At 52.3% G+C, this 21,708-nt stretch overlaps 2 protein-coding genes across 2 annotated transcripts in view; both read right to left on the bottom strand.

The window, feature by feature from the left end:
* Positions 1-1,634: 1,634 nt before the first annotated feature.
* The window catches only part of LOC309684554 (sentrin-specific protease 2-like), a gene marked incomplete at both ends in the record, with an annotated part of 66,565 nt that continues 46,491 nt past the window's right edge, over positions 1,635-21,708 (bottom strand). Inside the window, 5 exons of the mRNA XM_082500450.1 lie at positions 1,635-1,697; positions 19,995-20,090; positions 20,537-20,621; positions 21,116-21,195; positions 21,323-21,526. Of these exons, the coding sequence (XP_082356576.1) occupies positions 1,635-1,697; positions 19,995-20,090; positions 20,537-20,621; positions 21,116-21,195; positions 21,323-21,526 (528 nt within the window). The remainder of the gene's footprint in view (positions 1,698-19,994; positions 20,091-20,536; positions 20,622-21,115; positions 21,196-21,322; positions 21,527-21,708) is intronic.
* On the bottom strand, positions 2,247-4,482 carry LOC309684547 (sentrin-specific protease 2-like; the record flags this gene model as incomplete). The annotated part of the gene is made up of 3 exons (XM_082500444.1): positions 2,247-2,357; positions 3,813-3,938; positions 4,354-4,482. Coding segments are annotated over 3 exons (366 nt in total), but the record flags the coding sequence as incomplete, so codon positions are not given.

Raw genomic sequence — 21,708 nt, 5'->3', positions numbered from 1 at the left:
GGCCGGGCCGGGCGGGGCCGCGGTTTGTGCCGCTGCAGATCGCCGAGCGGCTGCGCGGGTCTGAGTGGCGGCAGCGCACGGTCCCCTCCAGCTCCCCCTGCACAGATGTTTCACAAGAAACCACCCCTGCACCACATTCAGGAGCATCAACAACAAAATCACGATCTTAACAAGGTACCAGTCCTTATCCTCAGAGCCCAGAAGGTTGCCATGCCCCAGCTCTGATGGGGTCACATCAGCATAATTATCAAAGGGCGAAGTAAACATTCCCCAGGTAGAAGAACCCTTTGATCCCTTTGGTCCCCTTTCTACTGAGCATGAGGCAGATGGGATGGAATACCCTGTTGGTCAGTTTTGGGTCACCTGTCCTGTCGCTCCTCCCCGCAGGTGGGACCCCACTATGCTTTTCCGCTTCCGACCCTCCAACGGGGCAAATAACAAAGCTGGTTGGCCGTGGGGGTTATAGCAATGAGTATAAGCAAGAGCCTCTCTGCATCCCATGCCTGGGCATCAGCTGTAAACATTGCTCTTATCGCTCTGAGAGAGTGAACGCTGACGGCACAATAGGCAGTTAATTTCAGTTGGTAGAAGAGGCCCAGCTAAGAAGCCAAGTTACTGAACAAAATTGGTTCTCTTTTACCTCAAACCAGGACACAGGGAGAGTTTCCTTCCATTAAGGCTCTTTTTATTAAAATAAATATTTATATTATATAAAGAAATAAATACTTCTCTTTTCACATTAGATAACTCCCTGGAGACAGCAAAAAAACAAACAACCCCAAACCAGCCCAAATGACAGGGGCTTTGGTGAGAAATCAAGAGATGGTAAACGCTTTCTTTCCGTGGTCATGACAAATCCAGTTTTAGGAATCAAGTAGACGGTAGATATTCCAGAAACAGAGGAAAACTCTCTTTGAGGAGACGGTAGTTCAGCACGTTGTCCTTGGGAAGGTAAGTTGGGCAAACACAACTGTAGCCACCACCACAGATGTTTCCCATTTGTCTGTAACGTGGTCTCGTGCGCTGTGAGGCGCGAGCGTGCGGCTCAGCCATGGAAGTTGACGATGTTCCTTCTTCACTCTGCCCTTAACGAGGTCACACCCACCTTTCTGGCTTTTGCTTAAGGTGCGTTAGTTAATTTCAAAGAGAGTTACTGTCTCCAAAATAAGGGGGGGTGGGGGGTGGGGGTGGGGAAATAAACTGTCTTAACCACTACTTCATAACTTGAAGAGGAAAACTTGTGTACCAAAACCCCAGAGTTACTGTCTCCAAAATAAGGGAGGTGGGGGGAATAAACCATCTTAACTTCTCCTTCATAAGCTAAAGAGGAAAACTTGTGTACCAAAACCCCAGAGTTACTGTCTCCAAAATAAGGGAGGTGGGGGGAACAAACCATCTTAACTTATACTTCATAAGCTAAAGAGGAAAACTTGTGTACCAAAACCCCAGAGTTACTGTCTCCAAAATAAGGGAGGTGGGGGGAATAAACCATCTTAACTTCTACTTCATAACCTAAAGAGGAAAATTCGTCTAAGAAATGTAACTAAAGGTCTAAGAAAACTAACTAAAGGCCTAAGAAAAGTAACTAAGGTCGAAGAAACGTAATCAAAAGAAGAGCTCTAAGAGTCCACGTGTCACAGCAGCTGTTGGTGGATTATCTCCCACACCATCTTCTTCCGGAAGTATGGCATGTGAGTCTGAAAAGAGAAGAGAAAGAAAAGAGAAATTAAATAATGACGTCACGGTAGAAAGAGGCGGCAAACACGCATAAACGCCCAGCGGAGTCCTTAATAGGAAGTTCCCTTTAGGAACTGTCAACCGTTTGGGTACAACACCCCACGCGGTTCCTAAGAGGGTGACACGACAACCCGACAAAACCAGATTGACTTGACCGCGCGACAGCTTACAAGCACGCTAATAAAAGACCCGTCTAAAACGAAATCAAGAAAAAGAAGCGGTGTCTTGACTGGTCAAAGGGTAGAAGCCATTTCTCCAAAAGATACCGAGCCCAGATATGCCAAACCCGCTGGCAGCAGTATCTTGCCCAAGAGGAATCTCACCGGCAGCAGCTCCCAAAGGCGGGGATGGAGAACCACAGCTCTGCCCTGCCCAGGCCACTTGGAAGTTCTGATCCCAGCAACTACGCACCGAAACAGGGTACGAAACCTCAGCCCCTGCCCCGGACACAATGAAGAGCTGCTGCCTAACCTCCCTGGCTCCTGTCCCTGGGCGAGAGGGGCTTGGAGGGGTTTATGACCTTCACTCACCTGGCTAAAGTTGAACGGTTTCTCTCTGGCGATGTAATCTGCGTATTTACACATAAAGACGCCGCAGTCGCTTCCATTCAGCTGCTGAGGGATCTCCTAAGGAATGCAAAGAAGATGGAGGATTTCCCTCTGTCTCAAAAGAAAAGCAACTTGGAAGCAGCGCACATTACCCACACCGACACTGCGCTCACCGCACACTCCTGACCCTACTTGCCTAATCCCCGATACCCACTCCCGCCCACGAGGAACAGACCCAGTTCACTGCTCACCATCCCTCCCCTCTGCCTCCCGGACTCGGACACTACGATCCAAATTTTTGGCAGGCCCAGAAGGGGCAGCAGCCCTCCCCCCTGCGAGGTGTCTCAAGGTTCGCACCGCCTCTTTCTTAAGTGACCTTTCTTAAATCCGGTCTTTAGGGACTGCTTTTTACTATCAACTCCTCGAGGAACATCAGCTCAACCCTTTCTTTGTCACGTGCCAGGATCTGGGCCCCAAAGAAGCACTTACAGTTCCCATTTCAAACCCAAGGGGTGCTCACGTACACGTGGCTCCATGCTGTGAAGAGTCCACTCTGAAACATCCAGCTCCAGCTGTCTTTTTTCCCAGCTTTCTTTTTGCAGGTATTGGCTGGTTAAAACAAAAGGAAAAAAAAAAATCCCTTTTCATCTCTGTAATTTAGGCCAACAACAAAATAAAGCGGCTGAAGGATCACAGGAAGACGGACGGCAGGACGGTAAAATGTCAGAGGATCCTCACCGCAGCTGATTTAAGGCTGATTTTGAGGAAAAATCCCAATCTGAAACTTACAAACACGGGGAGAGGCTGTGAGCTAATGGTCAAGAACGAGGCCAACGACTCCATTGCTTCGGAGAGGTCAAAAAGCCGCAAATCACATGTTATCAGAGCACAAAGAGACAAACCAAGCAAGGAACTGTAATGCCGTAATTCCACCGGGTGCCTTGATCCCACATCCTGGGCTCCGACTAACAAAGTCGGCACACGTGTGCCATGGGGCTATGGCGTATTTGGCTGTGCCTCTCACGGGAAGGTGGCAGAATCCAGGCACCCCAGACCCTGGGTGCAGGGGACACTGTGACAGCAGATAAGCAGTCGATGCCAGACAAGTCGCAGCAAGCAACTCCAAGATTCCTGCTTGGTTATCTACAAGCCACGTGAAAACTGGCAGTCGCCTTACAGGGACTAAATCTAAAACCCCTCTCCTCATTCACACCAGAAAAGCAGTGACGGAGCGGTTACTTACAGCAAAGTCTGACAAATCTTGTCCCCTTTCTGCCCAAGCGAGTCCAAGTACGTGATCGTGTTCTTCCTCAGATCTATGACCTGTTATTAAAAGGTGACCGTTAGGCAAAGCACAACCTTGTGCCGCACACCCCCAACACCTACATGACTTCTCTTGCCAGTTTTTGCTCCCCGTCCAATTCTAAAGAAAAAGCCCGTGGGACTCACGGCTAGTGTCCAGTGTGCTTGCAAGTTCACAGGCACAAAGATGATGTCCTGCTTGAAGACATCCACACTTCTGGTCCATCTTCTTACTGCTTCGTAGCCCCCAGATGTTAGTTTTGGATAAAAGAAAGTACTGAACGCGTGGACCGCTGGATAGCCTTCCTTCTTGCCTCTTTCCATCAGCAGACCCATGTAGAAATTAACCACCTGTACCATAAAGAGGAAACGTGAGGTGTAAACATATGACGCTGCCTTCCCCAACCAAAAATACAGCACCACGTCTTTTCTGGCCACCCTTAAGCATGCAGCGGAGAGAACTCCAGCCTCAGCTGTCAGCTTTTGTTCCCAGAATTTCACACGGGGTTACATCGGCAGTTTGATCAAAACACCTGCCACCCACGCCAATAACCCGGACGAACTCCTGGAAGCTGCGTCATACAAGAAGTAACGGAACTTCCCGAAACGCTCGACCCTTCAACACCTCAAATAAGAAGTGTACAGAGATTTCTAGGCTCTGCAGCGGAGGTCGTCAAAGAACGTTGACGCGACTTCTGTACAGGGCGGAGGGGTATTTTTCAATAAAGGCTGAGTGAGACTAGCCCTGTGCTGCAGCTGGTTTTACCTCATCGTTTAGCCAGCAAAGGTTCCTGAGCGTGTGGATGTCTTCGCGAGTGACCTTTAGTTTGAAGGCACTGCTCATGATCTCATCTGGCTCACCTTTGCCAAATGCGGCACTGACCTCTCTCTCCATGGCCTGAAAGGAACAATTAAATGGGGAAGGACTTGTGAAACAGAGCATGGAGCACGCTGACCTGGGGGCAGCTTTCCACTGAAACACGGCCTGTAAATTCAGCTCAGGTGACAGAGCAACTGCCTCCGACGGTTTCTTGCCTCAGTGAGCGATAGCGCTTTTGCCTTGCTTGGTTGGTTTCAGCATCCCAACTTTGAACTTCACAGCCCAGGCTTGCTGCCGTTTCTTTTCACCAAGGACGTGGGGATAAAACCCGTCAACTTAGCAAACACGCTCAAGCAGCTGAAAATGGAACACAACTCTGGCAACCCCCTTTCCCAGGTGCTGCTGCGGCCCTCGCAATACCCAGGTTTAAGCCAACCCCAGCGGGCATCCTCCGTACCGAGGCAGCTAAGTCAGGAGCCTGAAAGAACGTGAAGGTGGGGGACTTCAAAGGGAACGGCAAAGGGGGAAACTGAGGCAGCCGTCCCGCTAACAGAAGGCCCACAAACCCTTAGGGCAGCACAACTGAAGGAGCGCGGGGAGCACACAAAATCCTTCAAAGCAGCTTTAGTGCTGACCCTCGCACTGTGAAGCCACAACCACAGCCACTCGCTAACAGGTTCAATGCAAGTTCTTCAGATTTCAAAGCGCCTTAAGAACCACCGAGAAGAAGAGGACTTCCTTGCAGCTCTGCCACAGCCTTCTCTTTTGTCTCACAGACTGTCGCCTACGGTACCTCTGTGAGCGGAGGAAAGCGTTCCGCTGTTTTTCCCAATCTTGGCACTTTCTTTTCCTCCACATCGAGGCTGGCTGACTTTTTGGACGGAACAGGTGTAGGGTGTCCTCGGAATAAGGCATCTTCTAAGATTTCTGTGCCACGCTGCCTCTGTTAGACAAACGGACGTTAAGCTAGCAATCAAGCACAGATTTGTTTCCTTGGGGACAGGACAGAAAATCTTGCTTATATAGAAAACTGGAAGGGTTTTTGTACACCCATGCAACCAGCAAACTCCAAAGTTACTTCTTCTTGACGACTGCATTCCAACTGTGCACCCATGGAGTGCTGCACTCGGAGGCAAGAGAGGCAGAAAGCTCCTTTGCCTTGGGCTAGCGTTAAGAACCCCAGCAAAGCCTCCACGTGTAGGTATCAAGTTGAGATTGAGACTACTATTTCTGATTACCATGACTAAAATTTTATTTTTGACCTCAACCCTGACCAGAGGTGAAAGTCAAAGAGACGTACTTCCTATCCCAGCAAACAAGATAAGACTAAAGACACCCCAGTCCAGCTTTGCAGGTCAACCAAGTCTGTGCGCTAAAGATTTTGAGGCTATACCCAACACGTGAAAGGGGAAGAATCAAAACCGTATAGTGTAGTGTGCTCCTAATAGTCCAGAAACAAAATTAACGGCAGCGGAAAACACTTGGCGATAGCGCTACTCATCAAATAACGCTCCCGCTTTCCCGGGGAAAAACAACCTGGGCAAATACAGATATTGTTGAGGAAGTCATGTGAAGAGTGCTGAAGTTTCTCATCACAAAGAGCTCTATTTTCCTTGGGAATAACACAAGCTTACCCCTGCGATGGTTTCTTTCACTGCTCCTTCCTCTTCCGCAGAGTTTTCTTCTGGTGTGCAGTACCTGCCAGGAGAGGGAGAGAGAGAAGCGAGCTCTATATCCGTCCTGTCCCATGGAATTCTCAAGAATTCACCCTCTGGACAAGAAAGGCTTTTGCAAGGCTAAATACAGCACTAGTTTTTAAAGCGGGGAGAAGAATAGGGACAGAATTAGCTACAAAACAGGACTGCTGCAACTGAACCTCCCTCTGCTCCCATCTACGCTTTCTCCTCTCTCATGTAAGGGCAGGTCACTGCAGAAAGATGCGTGCATCTTACCGCCGTACAAAATCTCTCCCTGTAGCTGCACCTACTGCCCCCAAAAACCTGTTTCCATAAAGACCGCAAAGCCGTCGCAACTCACAGTCCTGCCAGCTCAGACAGCCAATACCAATGAGGCCGCTGGCCTCTCAAACCCAACTGCACGCTGCCTTTTTCCCCCTCCTAGGCAAACCCCAGGCATCCTTTGGGACTTACAAAGTCCCCAAAACTGCCTCAAGTCCCACCAGGCTTTACAAGCTCTCTAATCCTTTTGCTTAGGATGCGGGTTTCCAAGTGAAAGAAGTGAAATGTCAGCTCCTTGATGGCTCGGCAGAACGACTCACAAACAAAAACGGATTCTGCACATCCAAGGGCAACTTGGGACGGCCACCACTCGCACCCTTACTGGCTTTCTTCCCACAGCAAACACCACACCAGCACAACCCTCTTTGTCACGCAGCACGGCTCTCGCTTGTGTTGGAGATGCAACTGGCTTGCAAGCAATTCCGGAGCCGCAAGCTAGCTACTTCTCTTTCACAGCACTGAGACGATCAAAGACCGTTGGTCATCTTCGAGACTCTACCAGCGGCTGAAAGAGATACACGCGCAGAGCCAAAAGGAACAAGAAGCATCATTAGAAGAGACTCTACCTGATCGTATCACCTCTCTGCGACCGCTGCGGGCAGCAAACATCTATACATTCGACACCTGCACAGAAAAGCAGGAGTAAGAAAACAAGAAGTCGACTTTCAATCACCATCAGATGTACACAGCTCTCCATTTCTGAGTGATAAATAAAAAAAAAGGAAAAACTTTGAAGGATGACGGTATGGTCAGGAAGTTCGAATTCTGGCAAGCACTTTGAACTAGGAACGTCATCTGCGAGTGTGTAAGAAATGCCCTATTCGGATTTGACGTCTACCTACAAAGTGGAACGGATTGGAATCATGGGGATACTCACCGGTCCTGAGTGTTGCACGTGGATAGACATCTCCTCCGTATTTTGGTTCTTCCCGGTGACTCACAGTCGCCACTGGTTCCTTGGAGGAGGCTTGAACACTTTGGGGCAGGAAACAAACAACAGAGGAGAATCACAATTTTTATACGGGGGGCATTTGTTATCAGTGCGTACCAATTCACGCTGGCTTTTGGGGTTTTTCTTTAAGAAGAACAAAATATTCTTTGCACATCCGACAAATATCTGCATTAACCTGAGGAGGCCACTTTACTCTGTGGGACAAGACAGCGTTCATTTCAACCAGCCCTGACCAATTCTGCTCAATCTATTTGTTAAAGGTTATGCTGACGCTGAGAATGGCAATGTCCACAACATCCATACTGCTGGGACATTTTACTTCAGACCTGCCCTGCTCTGACCTCAGGGACTATATGCTCAGTAGCGGTTGGAGTGCATTAGACACCTTCCCCAGGAACTTCTCTGGTTTAGCTTCCTCTGAAAGGAATCTCTTTCTCAGGCTCCAGATCTGCTCCAAAATATGAGCCAAACCACAATAAGCAACGACTGGCAGATGAGACGCCGACAGCAGAGTCTTGACCTGCTCTCAAATGCAGTGCGCTTAAACTCAGCGCACCCAAAATTACATGAGAAACTCTCTTCTGTATCATTTTCATGGTATGGATTTTCATCTGCAGTGGCGGATTCTGGCGCAGCGCACTCCTTAACTGGTGGCCTCAGTGGTAAGAAGCTGTCTGGAGCAGCTTTGATGCTCTGTTTGCCCTTCCGGCTTGTGCTCAAAACATCAACGGCAAAAGAAACGGTATCAAGAGAACATTCCAATGTGCACCTCCACCACCACCTGCTTTGTCAAGCACGTACACCGATGACGATGGAGACAGACACGAGATGTTTATGACTTTCAGATGAAGACCTGCTGTCTTCAACTGGCTAATGGGGAAGTAGAGAGAAGTAAAAGTGAAAATCACAACAACTGCCTTGAAGATACGCTGTTGATTGCGTCCTCAGCCTCCTCTCAAGTTCAACGCTTCCTCTTACCGCAGACCTTTAATCTCTAGCTAATCTCCTGTGTCAATTAAGTAGCTGGATTTAAAGAAAAAGTTTAATATTGGTTCTTCGGGGGGGAAGCAGCTGACGACCTCCCTTACCATAGGCAGTAAACCTTTCGGGGAAGAAATCAAAGAAAACGGAAGGAATTTTACCTCAGACGGGGAATTGTCTTGTCAGGACGAGAGAGTGGTTCCTTAGTCAAGCGAGCATGGGTCCCACACGGCATTTGACCTACGAGAGAAGAGCGTAAGGCATGGGTAAGTATAAAAGGAAACTGAAGAGGTTTATGAGTTTACAGTAACGAGCTTCACCAAAGATAAATTGTCATTTTCTCTCTCACATCATCATATGATTTGTGTTATGTCACTTGAGGACATTTTCAGGTTTTCACACCGGCAACTGCAGCAAGTTGCGCGCACAAGGTATTGCCAGCCGAAACCTGAAATACAAAAGGCTCCTCAGGATCTACTACCTAAAAGGACCATTGAAAACAATTTGCTTCTGGCAAGCTAACAGTGGACCTATCAGAACGGAAGGACTGCATCCAAGGCAGCTCTGGTACCGAGACGACCAGATCGACGCCCGGCTCCACTCCAGAAGCAATGCAAGGATGCGGGTAAGAAACAGAGGTCACGCTCAAGTATTCCCAGATGCTGCCTCGTCCCGTGCCTGCCATAATCCCTACAGAACCCTAGGGGTAGACTTGGACAGTACACAAGGTAGGGTGAAAATGAAACAAGTCGTATAACTTGATGTCAGCCTTACCAATTTGCAGCACGGCTACCTCGAGTGACGAAAATCGTGGTCTTTTAGTGGAAGGCTCTAAAGAAGTGGACCCAGGCTTAAAAGAAAACAACAAAAAAGCACCAGCGTGAGTGTAACCTGAATGTGAATCCCAAACTGCTTCACTGAATGTGAAGCAAACACACTTCCTGAGGCGTAGTCAGCTCTACTATGACTTGGGGACCATGACTTGCTGGTTCAGATTGCAGAAGGCGGCAAATCTTGGCAGGACCTTTGACAGGTACGCTTTAAATTTTGAATACAGGCTCTCATATGTGCAGCAATTAAAAGAATACAGTCTTGTCACTGAGTTATCACTCAGTCGGCTTCTAAACATTCCAAAGGGTGATAGTTCGGCCCTTGAGAAATATATTGTGTACAAATAAGAGTTAACGACTCTCTCAGGAACGAAGAACTAGAGCCCGACAGTCTCTTAGCCCTCTAATCCCATGGGGCAATAAGAAAAACTGCACTACACCTTTGAACCAAACTAGGCAGTCAAGGTGGCTCATTTTTACAGAGCCAAAGTCCTACAGGAACGCTCTCCTGGACTGGTGGATAATGAGCAGAAAGTGGTTTATCCAGAGCAAGTATGCAGTTTTTCTTGTCAGGTAGTGTATATTGATTCCTTAACCACAAGCTTGAGAAAGAGAATAACAGTTTGCAAACACACTAAAACTATAAACTTGAACCATTCTCAAGTATCTGGAAGACAACAAACAGTTTGCTCCTCCCGCAGCTGCCAGTGCCGGAGCAGAGGACGCAGGCTTGAGTAAGGCAAACCCAGCCCACATTAGAGCTGCCTGCTAGAAATGCAAAAGAACCACCTACTGCTGTACAGGCTCAGAGCAGGCTCAACCTCAAGATGCAGTAGGGAGAGCCGCTTGCTCTCGCACCTTGCACAGACCCTAACATTTCAAAGCCCTCGCTAACCTCTTCCGCAGACTCTGTGCCGGCAGCATCTTCGCTGACGGAAGCCGCCGGGCGTTTGGTTGCCTTGGTCGGCAACTGCAGCACTGCAGAAACTTTCTCTTTCTGCTCAGAGATGGAATAATCTAAAAAACAAAGACAGGCCGTATAAGAACAGGCTAGAAAACCAACAGAGGTACATTGCGAATACAGACAGGAGGGAGCACACAGCTTGGATTTAAGATACTCTTTCTGCTGACAGGCGCGGGCTCAGCGCCAGAGACCTGGGCTATCTCCTGCTGGCAGTAAAAGTATTGGGCCCTGCCACAGTCACCGCAGAGAACGTCCGTCATCTATAGGGCTAAGCCCTACCGGACACCCTCAAGCCATTGGCTATAGGCATAGAGAGCCACAAGGCAAGAAGCCAACAGCTTGAAAAGCCACCGTTTCAGGAACAATGCCAGAGCACAAAAGCCAGACTTTTCCAAGGGACACGAAACCTCAGAAAAATCGGGCATATTCAGTACTTGTGTAATGCGCGATACCTGATTTTTGCTTTTTCGGCGGAGTCTCGTCATCATCATCATCCACAACTATGCAAACGCTGAGGAAAGAACACACACAACAGTGTTTTGCAACCCTAGGGAAGCTCCCAGCAGGCTGACTTCCCTTCACAGGGCCCAAACTTCCCAAGTTACTTTTCCTATCCCAAAGGTCTCCCCCTCCAAGCGCCCCTGGGATCATCTCAGGCACATACACCTAACTGCAGCCCTCCTCACCACCCCCCAACCTCTCCCAGCCAACGACCGCTCGCAGAGAGCTAATGATCCCGCTGCAGCACATTAGCCCTCTTTGGCTCATTCCGTTAAATGCTTCCCAACATTTTACCTTTCTTCCTATCGCCAACAAATTAAGTTCGTTTCGGAAATCCCTACACTGAGTTGCAAAGAAAAGTCTAAGGAGGACAGGACATAAAAGGTGGGAAAGCAACTCGGGCATACACCCACTTCAATCACTTTGTCCTTTGGGAATGGAGCACACAGGTTGGTCCGAGGTGGGTTTTTTCCTCTCTTTGCCCCCCCAAATGTCAGGACAGCCGGATCCTTTGAAGAACTCTTTGGTCTTTCTTACACAAAGGAATTTCTCTTGAACTGTTATGCCCCCGACCCCTGCTGATAGCATTGCTTCTGGCCGGGGAGATGGGGGGGGAGTGGGCGCCGGGGCGATGCCCGGGGGCGGCCCTGAGGCGGCGGGGCGGCTCGCTGCCCTGGGGGGCGGCCTCTTGCGCGGCGGCGGGTCCCGGGGCGGCGAGGAGGGCGCCGAGGGCCCCCCGCAGCCATTAGTGGAGGGGAGGCTGAGGGGGGAGAGAGGGGCGGGGCGGTGGGTGCGCGCGCGCAGGCGCGCCGCCGTCTGTGCTCTGCCTGAGGGAGCCGTTAGCGGCCGCCCGGCCCGCTTCTGCCCCTGCCCTGCGGTGGGGCCGGGCCGGCGCCGTCCCGCCCGTCCCGCCTGGCCCTGCTCTGTCTGGGGGAGGCGCTTGCCCTTCTCCGGAAGCCCCGAGCCGGGCCCCGGCTGGCAGCTGGGCGCCGGGAGGCCGGGGAGTGCCCGGAGGAGGGGAAGAGGCCTTCGGGGAGAGGCCCCCACGGAGGCCGGAGGGGCCCCCCAGAAGCCCTCCAGAGACGGAGGGGCCCCCCAGAAGCCCTCCAGAGACGGAGGGGCCCCCCAGAAGCCTCCCAGAGAGCGGAGGGGCCCCTCGGAGAGCGGAGAAGCCTTTCGGCGTCCCGCAGGCCTGAGGCGAGCGACAGCGGCCGGCGGCGCGGGCTCTCGCGCGCCCCCTCCTGCCTCCTCTGCCCGCGGTGGGTGAGGGAATGCCAATCCCGGGCTTACCGAGCCCTTTCCTGCGCGCTCGCACGGCGCTTTGCGCCCCTCTGGCGGGGAGCTGCGCTCGCTGCACCCGGCTGCGCCATGGCTGCGGCGCGACTGGAAGGACGCGGACTGCGTTCGGCGTTCCACCATGGTGAGCGGCTGTGACGGAGCGGCGCCCGACCGCCGGCCGCAGGCAGCCCCGCTCGAGCCGCTGCTGCGGGGGCCGGCGAGCGTGTGGTGAGTGCTGAGCTGTGTGCTGGGGGGTTGGGCTGGCTCTTGGGGCGCTGCCTTGCTCCTAAGGGGGCTTTGAAATGCGGTGCTCGCCCCTCGTTAACGAGCTGTGTCCTGTGGGGTGGAAATGTGCGGCTGTTGCTGCAGCCCCGTCCTGGAGAGGCTTTTTTTCCAGGGCTGGGAGCGAGAGCGGCGTCCAGGCTGGGCAGGGGAGCCGGGTCTGCTCGTCCTCCAGCTGAGCAGTGGTGGTTTGCAGGTAGCATCCGGTTGCACTTGCTGGAATGCAGAGCAGGAGAGAGTTGTGTCGTGGTTTTCCCCTGCAGATGCGGGACACGGGCGGCAAGGTGGCAGCGTGGGGGGAGTGGGGGTAACTGGGAGCCCCCGTCTGCCTCCCAGCCCCATGGCGCTGGATGCAGCTCAGATGCACCCACGCTCTGTGAGGGGGGGTTTGAGGGCCTGAAGGGTTGTCCCCGTGTCCCTGCCGGGCTTATGGTGGTATCTTGCTGCTGTGCGTGGGTCTGGGGGTGGCCGGGAAGGGTCTGGCATGCTGGGGCCATCACTGACCCTCATTTTCTCTCCCACCATAGAGCTCCTCGGCATAGCTCTCAGCCAGCTCTCGGCGGAGCTCCCCCAGCCAGCGCCTTCCCACATCAGCACCCTTTAGGTGCCTGTGTCCCCTCTCCAGGAGATCTTTGCTGGGGCACCTTGGGAGAGTGGGCAACCACTACCATGGGATGGTGGGATGGGGACAGCCACCTCCTTTGTCCCCTGTCCAGCTGGTGCCCTGACCCTCTCACTCTTCCATGCCCCCGCAGCTTCCGGAGCAAGAGGTTGTGAACGTGTTCATCGGGACGCAGGCGGTGGGGGCCATCATCGGGAAGAAGGGGCAGCACATCAAGCAGCTGGTGCGGTTTGCGGGTGCCTCCATCAAGGTGAGGAAGGCGCTGCGGGGCTGGTCCTGCGCTTCGTGCCTCAGTTTCCCCTCTGCACTGCCGAGGTCAGGGAATGGGAGTGTGCGGGGAGCAGTTTTGCTCCCCAACTTATCACAGAACGGTTGAGGTTGGAAGGGACCTTGAAGATCATGGAGTCCCACCCCCCTGCCCTGTTCAGGGACACCTCCCCCCAGCCCAGGTTGCTCCAAGCCCCATCCAACCTGGCCTTGAACACCTCCAGGGCTAGGGCAGCCACAGCTTCTCTGGGCAAGCTGGGCCAGTGATTCACCACCCTCACAGTGAAAAATTTCTTCCTGTTACCTCCTCTAAATGTCCCCTCTTCCACTTTGAAGGCACTCCGCCTCGTCCTGTCACCCCATGCCCTTGTAAAAAGTCTCTCCCCAGCTCTCCTGTACCCGTTGGCATGGGCCCACCTCTCCCGCCTGTGTTTAGTAGAAGGCCAGATGCTCGGTGGGGGCTCAGGGGTGGGTGGTGGTGGGAGAAACAGTGCCCTGACCCCCAACTCTTGCTTTTCCCTTCTCCTCCCCAAGACTGCACAGTGGAAGATGAGGGAAATGGTCCAGCAGGTGAAGCAGCAGGAGCAGAAACACGCTCCGGGAGCCCCGGCCTCGCAGCACAGCAAGTGATGCTCCTGTCGTGCCGCCCAGCACCGCCTGATGAATGTAACCCCACTGCCGGACAACCCCCTCCAACCTCCTCCACCACCCCCAGCAGGTCAGGGGAGCAAACCAAAGACCCGCCCAGACACACAGCCCCCCATTCCCGCGGCGCTGCGAGGATGCGCAGCTGAGGGGTACGGGGAGGGCTCTCTCCATCCCACAGCCTCCCCCTTCCTCCTCCGTCGCCTCCCGACGCTGTCCCTTTAGTTGGACTAACAGGGGCAGGTTTTGGTACCTCAGCACCTCACGCTTGTGTTTCCCTTTTAGAGATTTTGTGTGCCTTGTAAAACTGAGAGTTGGAGCATTTTTTCATTAATTTTTTTAATAAAAAAGAATGAGTTGGAAAAAAACATGTCGAGCGAGTGCGAGGCGGGAGAAGGAAAGCAATCCCAGGGGTGCTGACGTGGGGAAAGAAACTCCCCAACTCGGGGCGAGTTACAAAGCAGCATGTTTATTGCAGCGCTGGGTGCAAGGGGGATGGCTCCCAACTCGCCCAGGGGCTGGTAAAGCAAGCGTTCCTTTCTGATGCAAAGGCGTACGTATTCATTAGTGTAGGCTGGGAATAGGCACCACTCTGGTCATGATCTGTGGGTTGTTGTGGAGGAAGGCTCCCAGTCTTCCTGCCGGTGTACTTTTCCCCTTTGGCTCAAGAGTGCTGCTGTGGCTGAGCTCTGAGCCGCCAGACCGGTTCTCAGCAGATGGTTACTTCGCGCAGACAATAAGGCCCTGAATAGCCCTTCCTGTTCTCTGGGTGGCTCTGCTCCTCTGCTGCTTCTAAGGTCGGGCTGCCCCAGTGTCATCATTGAGGAGCCTTTTGTCTATCCAGTTCTCACTTGTGGGTGTTCCTGCCCATGTCAGTGCCAGAGCTCTTCCGTAGGCTCCTTCTGCTAGCGGAGAGCCAGGGGCCGTTCCTTCAGGAGAAAGCTTGAGAAATGTTTAAAAAGAGAAAAGGGAAAGGAGGAAAAATAAAGTGGGAAAATGAAAAAGAGAAAAAGAAAAAAAGGGGGGGAAAAAGGGGGGAAAAAGCAAAAAAGGTCAAAAGAAAAAAGGGGTAAAAGAGAAAAAAGGGGGAAGCGAAAACATATTAAAAAAGAAAGGTAGAAAGGAAAAAAAACCAACCAAACCAAGCAAGGAAAGTGGGAACAGCTGCGGGGCAAGAGGAGGGACAGGAGCTGGGGGGGGGAGGTGGCAGTGCCGGCGCCGACCCCGGGGGCTGCGACACCACGTTTTTGTCCTCTACTGCAAAGTGTTGTGTGAAAAACAACCAACCAAACCCCATCCAAGGACAACATCAAAAACCAAAGAGAAATCTCTGCAGCTCACAGGAGCCTGAGCTTGCTCTCGGTTGCTTTCTTTCCAGTGTCTTGGGGGTGTCACGGCCGAGCTGAGATTGGGGTGTGGTGGTGGTGGGAGTTTGTCCCATGGCTGTGATGGGGGGAGAAGGGGTGGGCGGGGAGTGGGGGATGTGGTGTGGGGTTTTCTTTGGGTGATGGTGTTTTTTTGCCAGGCGTCGCTTTACCCAGTGGCTCGGGGAGGTGTTGGCATCACAAAGCCTGCGCTAAAGCGGGGTGGGGGCCTCGCCGCAGTTGGTTAGCAGAGCCAAAGTGGTTATTAATGGTTCTTAAGGGCGCCCTAATTATGCCCGTGTAACTGGGAAGCTCAGATGCCCCCTAAGCACCCCCCCGGTGCTTCTCTAGCCAGGCGAGTGCTGGGCGTCCCCCCCTGCAGGAGAGGAGCGCACCTCCAGGGCGGGTGGAAGGGCATCACCCAAGAGGGAGAGGACCAAGATGGGGCTTGGGTGTCCTTGGGGTGGCCGTGTGGCGGGGTAGGGCTGCTGGGGGCTGCCACGATGAGGGACACCCCCACGCCTTTCTCCATGGCTCCCAGAGCTGTGCTCCCTCCCTCCCTCCCACCCATCCAGTGCCACCGGAGAGGTGGTGTCCCCCCTCCCGGGGCGGGCAGGGGCTGCTGCCACCCCACCTAACACCTCAACGCACCAAACCAGCTTTCAGCAGTCACAGCCACCCGGGCACTGCCAAGGGGGCAGCAGGGACTCCCCAAAGGGGGTTTACAGAACACAGAGAGCGTCCGTACACCGCTGACCCCTCTCCAGGGGCGGATTTTCGGGATGCTGCTTGCTCATCTCACCACTGAACGACACCCCGATTGCCCCTGCAGCACTGTGTGACCATCGCTTCGCGGCTTCTGTGCTCCGATGCTCCTCCTGGCTCCAATCCTCTTCCTGGGGGATTGTGAGGGAGCGAAAATCCACATCGCTACATCCAACTTTTTTTCAGTTAAATAAAAAAAAAAGAATAAATCACCCTCTCTCATTACCAGGTAGAGGTTCGTTCCCTTAAGGCTCTTTTTATGAAAATAAATATTTAAATTATATAAAGAAATAAATACTTCTCTTTTCACATTAGATAACTCCCTGGAGACAGCAAAAAAAAAAGCACCACCACTGTGCACCAGTGTCCACCAGGGCTTTATACTTTTGTGGCTCTCATGTGCCAGGCCATCGAATCCACACAGTCCAATAAAGTCGGTTGTCCCTCTCCTCCTCCTGGCTGGAGGCAGGGCACCTCTACTGTTGACCGTAGTACCTACGATTATCAGATTGGTTCCTACCTGGTCCATAGAATCGCCTACCGTAGGTTGGAGCAACCTTCTTCCTGTAAGAATCCTTTCTTCTATCGGCTTCATTTTGCAACTCAAGCACCTGTGCCTGTAGGGCTGAGGTAGGTTCTCCATCCCTCTTCTTCATGTCTTCTGCATATTCACAGAGGCAAACCCACAGGATATCTCGCATCGGCTTTGATTTGTCTTGAGTCGGAGGGTGGTTTTTCTCTTGAGTAGGAGGGCGTTTCCTCTTAGCAGCTGCAACATGAGTCTGTACAGGGAAAGCATGGAGTTTTTCCTCCACCTTGGTTAGTTTATCAAACAGTTTATCGGTTTGCTCAACTAATCTCTGGGTCATTTGCTCTATTTTCTCAGTCAGTTTCTCAGTCATTTTCTCGGTGGTCACAGTCAGCTTTTCTATGGCTGCCACAGAGAAGGGACCAGAGAGACTGTCTTCATACTGTCGTACCTTCTTAACCCCTTCATTTACAGTTGGTGTGTCAGTATCGGATCCTCCCCAGACCATTGTTGACAATGGGTGGGAATATGTTGATGGTGCACTTTGTACAAACTTTTTGAGCAGAGATCGTTTGCATGGCATTTCCTCAGGGTCTACTGTCGCTTGCCCATCACTATAAATCACCTCTCGCACAGGCAGTTCTTTCAGGTACAATCCCTCCATCCTTGGACAGGTTTCCCAATCGCCTAGCTTCTCTGCCATCTCAGTCTAGGGTATCTGCCCCGCTATCCCAGCATCGGAGCAACCAGGAGACAAGTGTTTCGCCTTCATGACGACTAAAGTCCTTCCTGATACTTCTCAGATCTTTCACGGAGAAGGATTGAACAACTCCCTCTACATCTGAGTCCTCCTGTGGGGAGGCTGCCCCAGAAGGGGCCTCTCCAGCATCTGCTCTAGAAGGACTCTGGCCTTTGTCTGTTTTCAAAGGTCTCTTTCCCTTCTGTGGTCTTGAAGGACCCTCCCCTGGATCTTGTTCAGAACTCTCCCCCAAGCTATGTGACTTGAGGCGGTCTTTGTGGTAAGGGGCAGGGGAAGGAGTTGACCTCCTCTTCCTGCTCCTGGTTCCCGGGGCGGCTTGTACCGATTTTGATGGAGTTGGAGTAGTTTTGGTACTGGTTGTAGTGGCTGCAGTAGGTTGTGCCGGGAGAGGCGGCGGCGTGGCTTGTGCCGCTGCGGGGGGGGGCGCGGCTTGTGCCGGGACGGGCGGCGGAGGGGCCGGTGTTGTTGCGGTGGGGGGGGCGGCTGCCGGTGGTGCGGGTGCCGGTGCCGGTGCAGGCGGCGGCGGAGGCGCCTGTGCCGTGGCGGTGGGGGGGGGGCTGCCGGTGGCGCCGGTGCCGTGGGGGGAGCGGCTGCCGGTGGCGCCGGTGCCGTGGGGGAGGCGGCTGCCGGTGGTGCCGTTGCTCCGGGGGGGACAGCTGCGGCCGGGCCGGGCGGGGCCGCGGTTCGCGCCGCTGCAGATCGCCGAGCGGCTGCGCGGGTCTGAGTGGCGGCAGCGCACGGTCCCCTCCAGCTCCCCCTGCACTTGGTTTCACAAGAAACCACCCCTGCACCACATTCAGGAGCATCAACAACAAAACCACGATCTTAACAAGGTACCAGTCCTTATCCTCAGAGCCCAGAAGGTTGCCATGCCCCAGCTCTGATGGGGTCACATCAGCATAATTATCAAAGGGCGAAGTAAACATTCCCCAGGTAGAAGAACCCTTTGATCCCTTTGGTCCCCTTTCTACTGAGCATGAGGCAGATGGGATGGAATACCCTGTTGGTCAGTTTTGGGTCACCTGTCCTGTCGCTCCTCCCCGCAGGTGGGACCCCACTATGCTTTTCCGCTTCCGACCCTCCAACGGGGCAAATAACAAAGCTGGTTGGCCGTGGGGGTTATAGCAATGAGTATAAGCAAGAGCCTCTCTGCATCCCATGCCTGGGCATCAGCTGTAACCATTGCTCTTATCGCTCTGAGAGAGTGAACGCTGACGGCACAATAGGCAGTTAATTTCAGTTGGTAGAAGAGGCCCAGCTAAGAAGCCAAGTTACTGAACAAAATTGGTTCTCTTTTACCTCAAACCAGGACACAGGGAGAGTTTCCTTCCATTAAGGCTCTTTTTATTAAAATAAATATTTATATTATATAAAGAAATAAATACTTCTCTTTTCACATTAGATAACTCCCTGGAGGCAGCAAAACAAGCCAACCCCAAACCAGCCCAAAGGACAGGGGCTTTGGTGAGAAATCAAGAGATGGTAAACGCTTTCTTTCTGTGGTCGTGACAAATCCAGTTTTAGGAATCAAGTAGACGGTAGATATTCCAGAAACAGAGGAAAACTCTCTTTGAGGAGACGGTAGTTCAGCACGTTGTCCTTGGGAAGGTAAGTTGGGCAAACACGACTGTAACCACCACCACGGATGTTTCCCATTTGTCTGTAACGTGGTCGCGTGCGCTGTGAGGCGCGAGCGTGCGGCTCAGCCATGGAAGTTGACGATGTTCCTTCTTCACTCTGCCCTTAACGAGGTCACACCCACCTTTCTGGCTCTTGCTTAAGGTGCGTTAGCTAATTTCAAAGAGAGTTACTGTCTCCAAAATAAGGGGGGGGTGGTGGTGGTGGTGGAGGTGGGGAAATAAACTGTCTTAACCACTACTTCATAATTTGAAGAGGAAAACTTGTGTACCAAAACCCCAGAGTTACTGTCTCCAAAATAAGGGAGGTGGGGGGAACAAACCATCTTAACTTCTCCTTCATAAGCTAAAGAGGAAAACTTGTGTACCAAAACCCCAGAGTTACTGTCTCCAAAATAAGGGAGGTGGGGGGAATAAACCATCTTAACTTCTACTTCATAACCTAAAGAGGAAAATTCGTCTAAGAAATGTAACTAAAGGTCTAAGAAAACTAACTAAAGGCCTAAGAAAAGTAACTAAGGTCGAAGAAACGTAATCAAAAGAAGAGCTCTAAGAGTCCACGTGTCACAGCAGCTGTTGGTGGATTATCTCCCACACCATCTTCTTCCGGAAGTATGGCATGTGAGTCTGAGAAGAGAAAGAAAAGAGAAATTAAATAATGACGTCACGGTAGAAAGAGGTGGCAAACACGCATAAACGCCCAGCGGAGTCCTTAATAGGAAGTTCCCTTTAGGAACTGTCAACCGTTTGGGTACAACACCCCACGCGGTTCCTAAGAGGGTGACACGACAACCCGACAAAACCAGATTGACTTGACCACGCGACAGCTTACAAGCACGCTAATAAAAGACCCGTCTAAAACGAAATCAAGAAAAAGAAGCGGTGTCTTGACTGGTCAAAGGGTAGAAGCCATTTCTCCAAAAGATACCGAGCCCAGATATGCCAAACCCGCTGGCAGCAGTATCTTGCCCAAGAGGAATCTCACCGGCAGCAGCTCCCAAAGGCGGGGATGGAGAACCACAGCTCTGCCCTGCCCAGGCCACTTGGAAGTTCTGATCCCAGCAACTACGCACCGAAACAGGGTACGAAACCTCAGCCCCTGCCCCGGACACAATGAAGAGCTGCTGCCTAACCTCCCTGGCTCCTGTCCCTGGGCGAGAGGGGCTTGGAGGGGTTTATGACCTTCACTCACCTGGCTAAAGTTGAACGGTTTCTCTCTGGCGATGTAATCTGCGTATTTACACATAAAGACGCCGCAGTCGCTTCCATTCAGCTGCTGAGGGATCTCCTAAGGAATGCAAAGAAGATGGAGGATTTCCCTCTGTCTCAAAAGAAAAGCAACTTGGAAGCAGCGCACATTACCCACACCGACACTGCGCTCACCGCACACTCCTGACCCTACTTGCCTAATCCCCGATACCCACTCCCGCCCACGAGGAACAGACCCAGTTCACTGCTCACCATCCCTCCCCTCTGCCTCCCGGACTCGGACACTACGATCCAAATTTTTGGCAGGCCCAGAAGGGGCAGCAGCCCTCCCCCCTGCGAGGTGTCTCAAGGTTCGCACCGCCTCTTTCTTAAGTGACCTTTCTTAAATCCGGTCTTTAGGGACTGCTTTTTACTATCAACTCCTCGAGGAACATCAGCTCAACCCTTTCTTTGTCACGTGCCAGGATCTGGGCCCCAAAGAAGCACTTACAGTTCCCATTTCAAACCCAAGGGGTGCTCACGTACACGTGGCTCCATGCTGTGAAGAGTCCACTCTGAAACATCCAGCTCCAGCTGTCTTTTTTCCCAGCTTTCTTTTTGCAGGTATTGGCTGGTTAAAACAAAAGGAAAAAAAAAAATCCCTTTTCATCTCTGTAATTTAGGCCAACAACAAAATAAAGCGGCTGAAGGATCACAGGAAGACGGACGGCAGGACGGTAAAATGTCAGAGGATCCTCACTGCAGCTGATTTAAGGCTGATTTTGAGGAAAAATCCCAATCTGAAACTTACAAACACGGGGAGAGGCTGTGAGCTAATGGTCAAGAACTAACAAAGTCGGCACACGTGTGCCACGGGGCTATGGCGTATTTGGCTGTGCCTCTCACGGGAAGGTGGCAGAATCCAGGCACCCCAGACCCTGGGTGCAGGGGACGCTGTGACAGCAGATAAGCAGTCGATGCCAGACAAGTCGCAGCAAGCAACTCCAAGATTCCTGCTTGGTTATCTACAAGCCACGTGAAAACTGGCAGTCGCCTTACAGGGACTAAATCTAAAACCCCTCTCCTCATTCACACCAGAAAAGCAGTGACGGAGCGGTTACTTACAGCAAAGTCTGACAAATCTTGTCCCCTTTCTGCCCAAGCGAGTCCAAGTACGTGATCGTGTTCTTCCTCAGATCTATGACCTGTTATTAAAAGGTGACCGTTAGGCAAAGCACAACCTTGTGCCGCACACCCCCCAACACCTACATGACTTCTCTTGCCAGTTTTTGCTCCCCATCCAATTCTAAAGAAAAAGCCCGTGGGACTCACGGCTAGTGTCCAGTGTGCTCGCGAGTTCACAGGCACGAAGAGGATGTCCTGCTTAAAGACATCGACACTCTTGGTCCACCTTCTGACCGACTCGTAGCCCCCAGATGTTAGTTTTGGATAAAAGAAAGTACTAAACGCATGGACTGCTGGATAGCCTTCCTTCTTCCCTCTTTCCATCACCAGACTCATGTAGAAATTAACGACCTGCACCATAAAGAGGAAACGTGAGGTGTCAAAATAAGACGCTGCCTTCCCCAACGAAAAATACAGCACCACCTCTGTTCTGGCCACCCTTAAGCACGTAGCGCAGAGAACTCCAGCCTCAGCTGGAGGCTTTTGTTCCCAGGATTTCACACGGGGCTACATCGGCAGTTTGATCAAAACAC

The sequence above is a fragment of the Vanellus vanellus genome (assembly GCF_965231255.1).
Source record: "Vanellus vanellus genome assembly, contig: HAP1_SCAFFOLD_34, whole genome shotgun sequence".
In the NCBI taxonomy this organism is placed as follows: domain Eukaryota; kingdom Metazoa; phylum Chordata; class Aves; order Charadriiformes; family Charadriidae; genus Vanellus; species Vanellus vanellus.
This window is presented reverse-complemented; position numbering and strand designations above follow the sequence as displayed.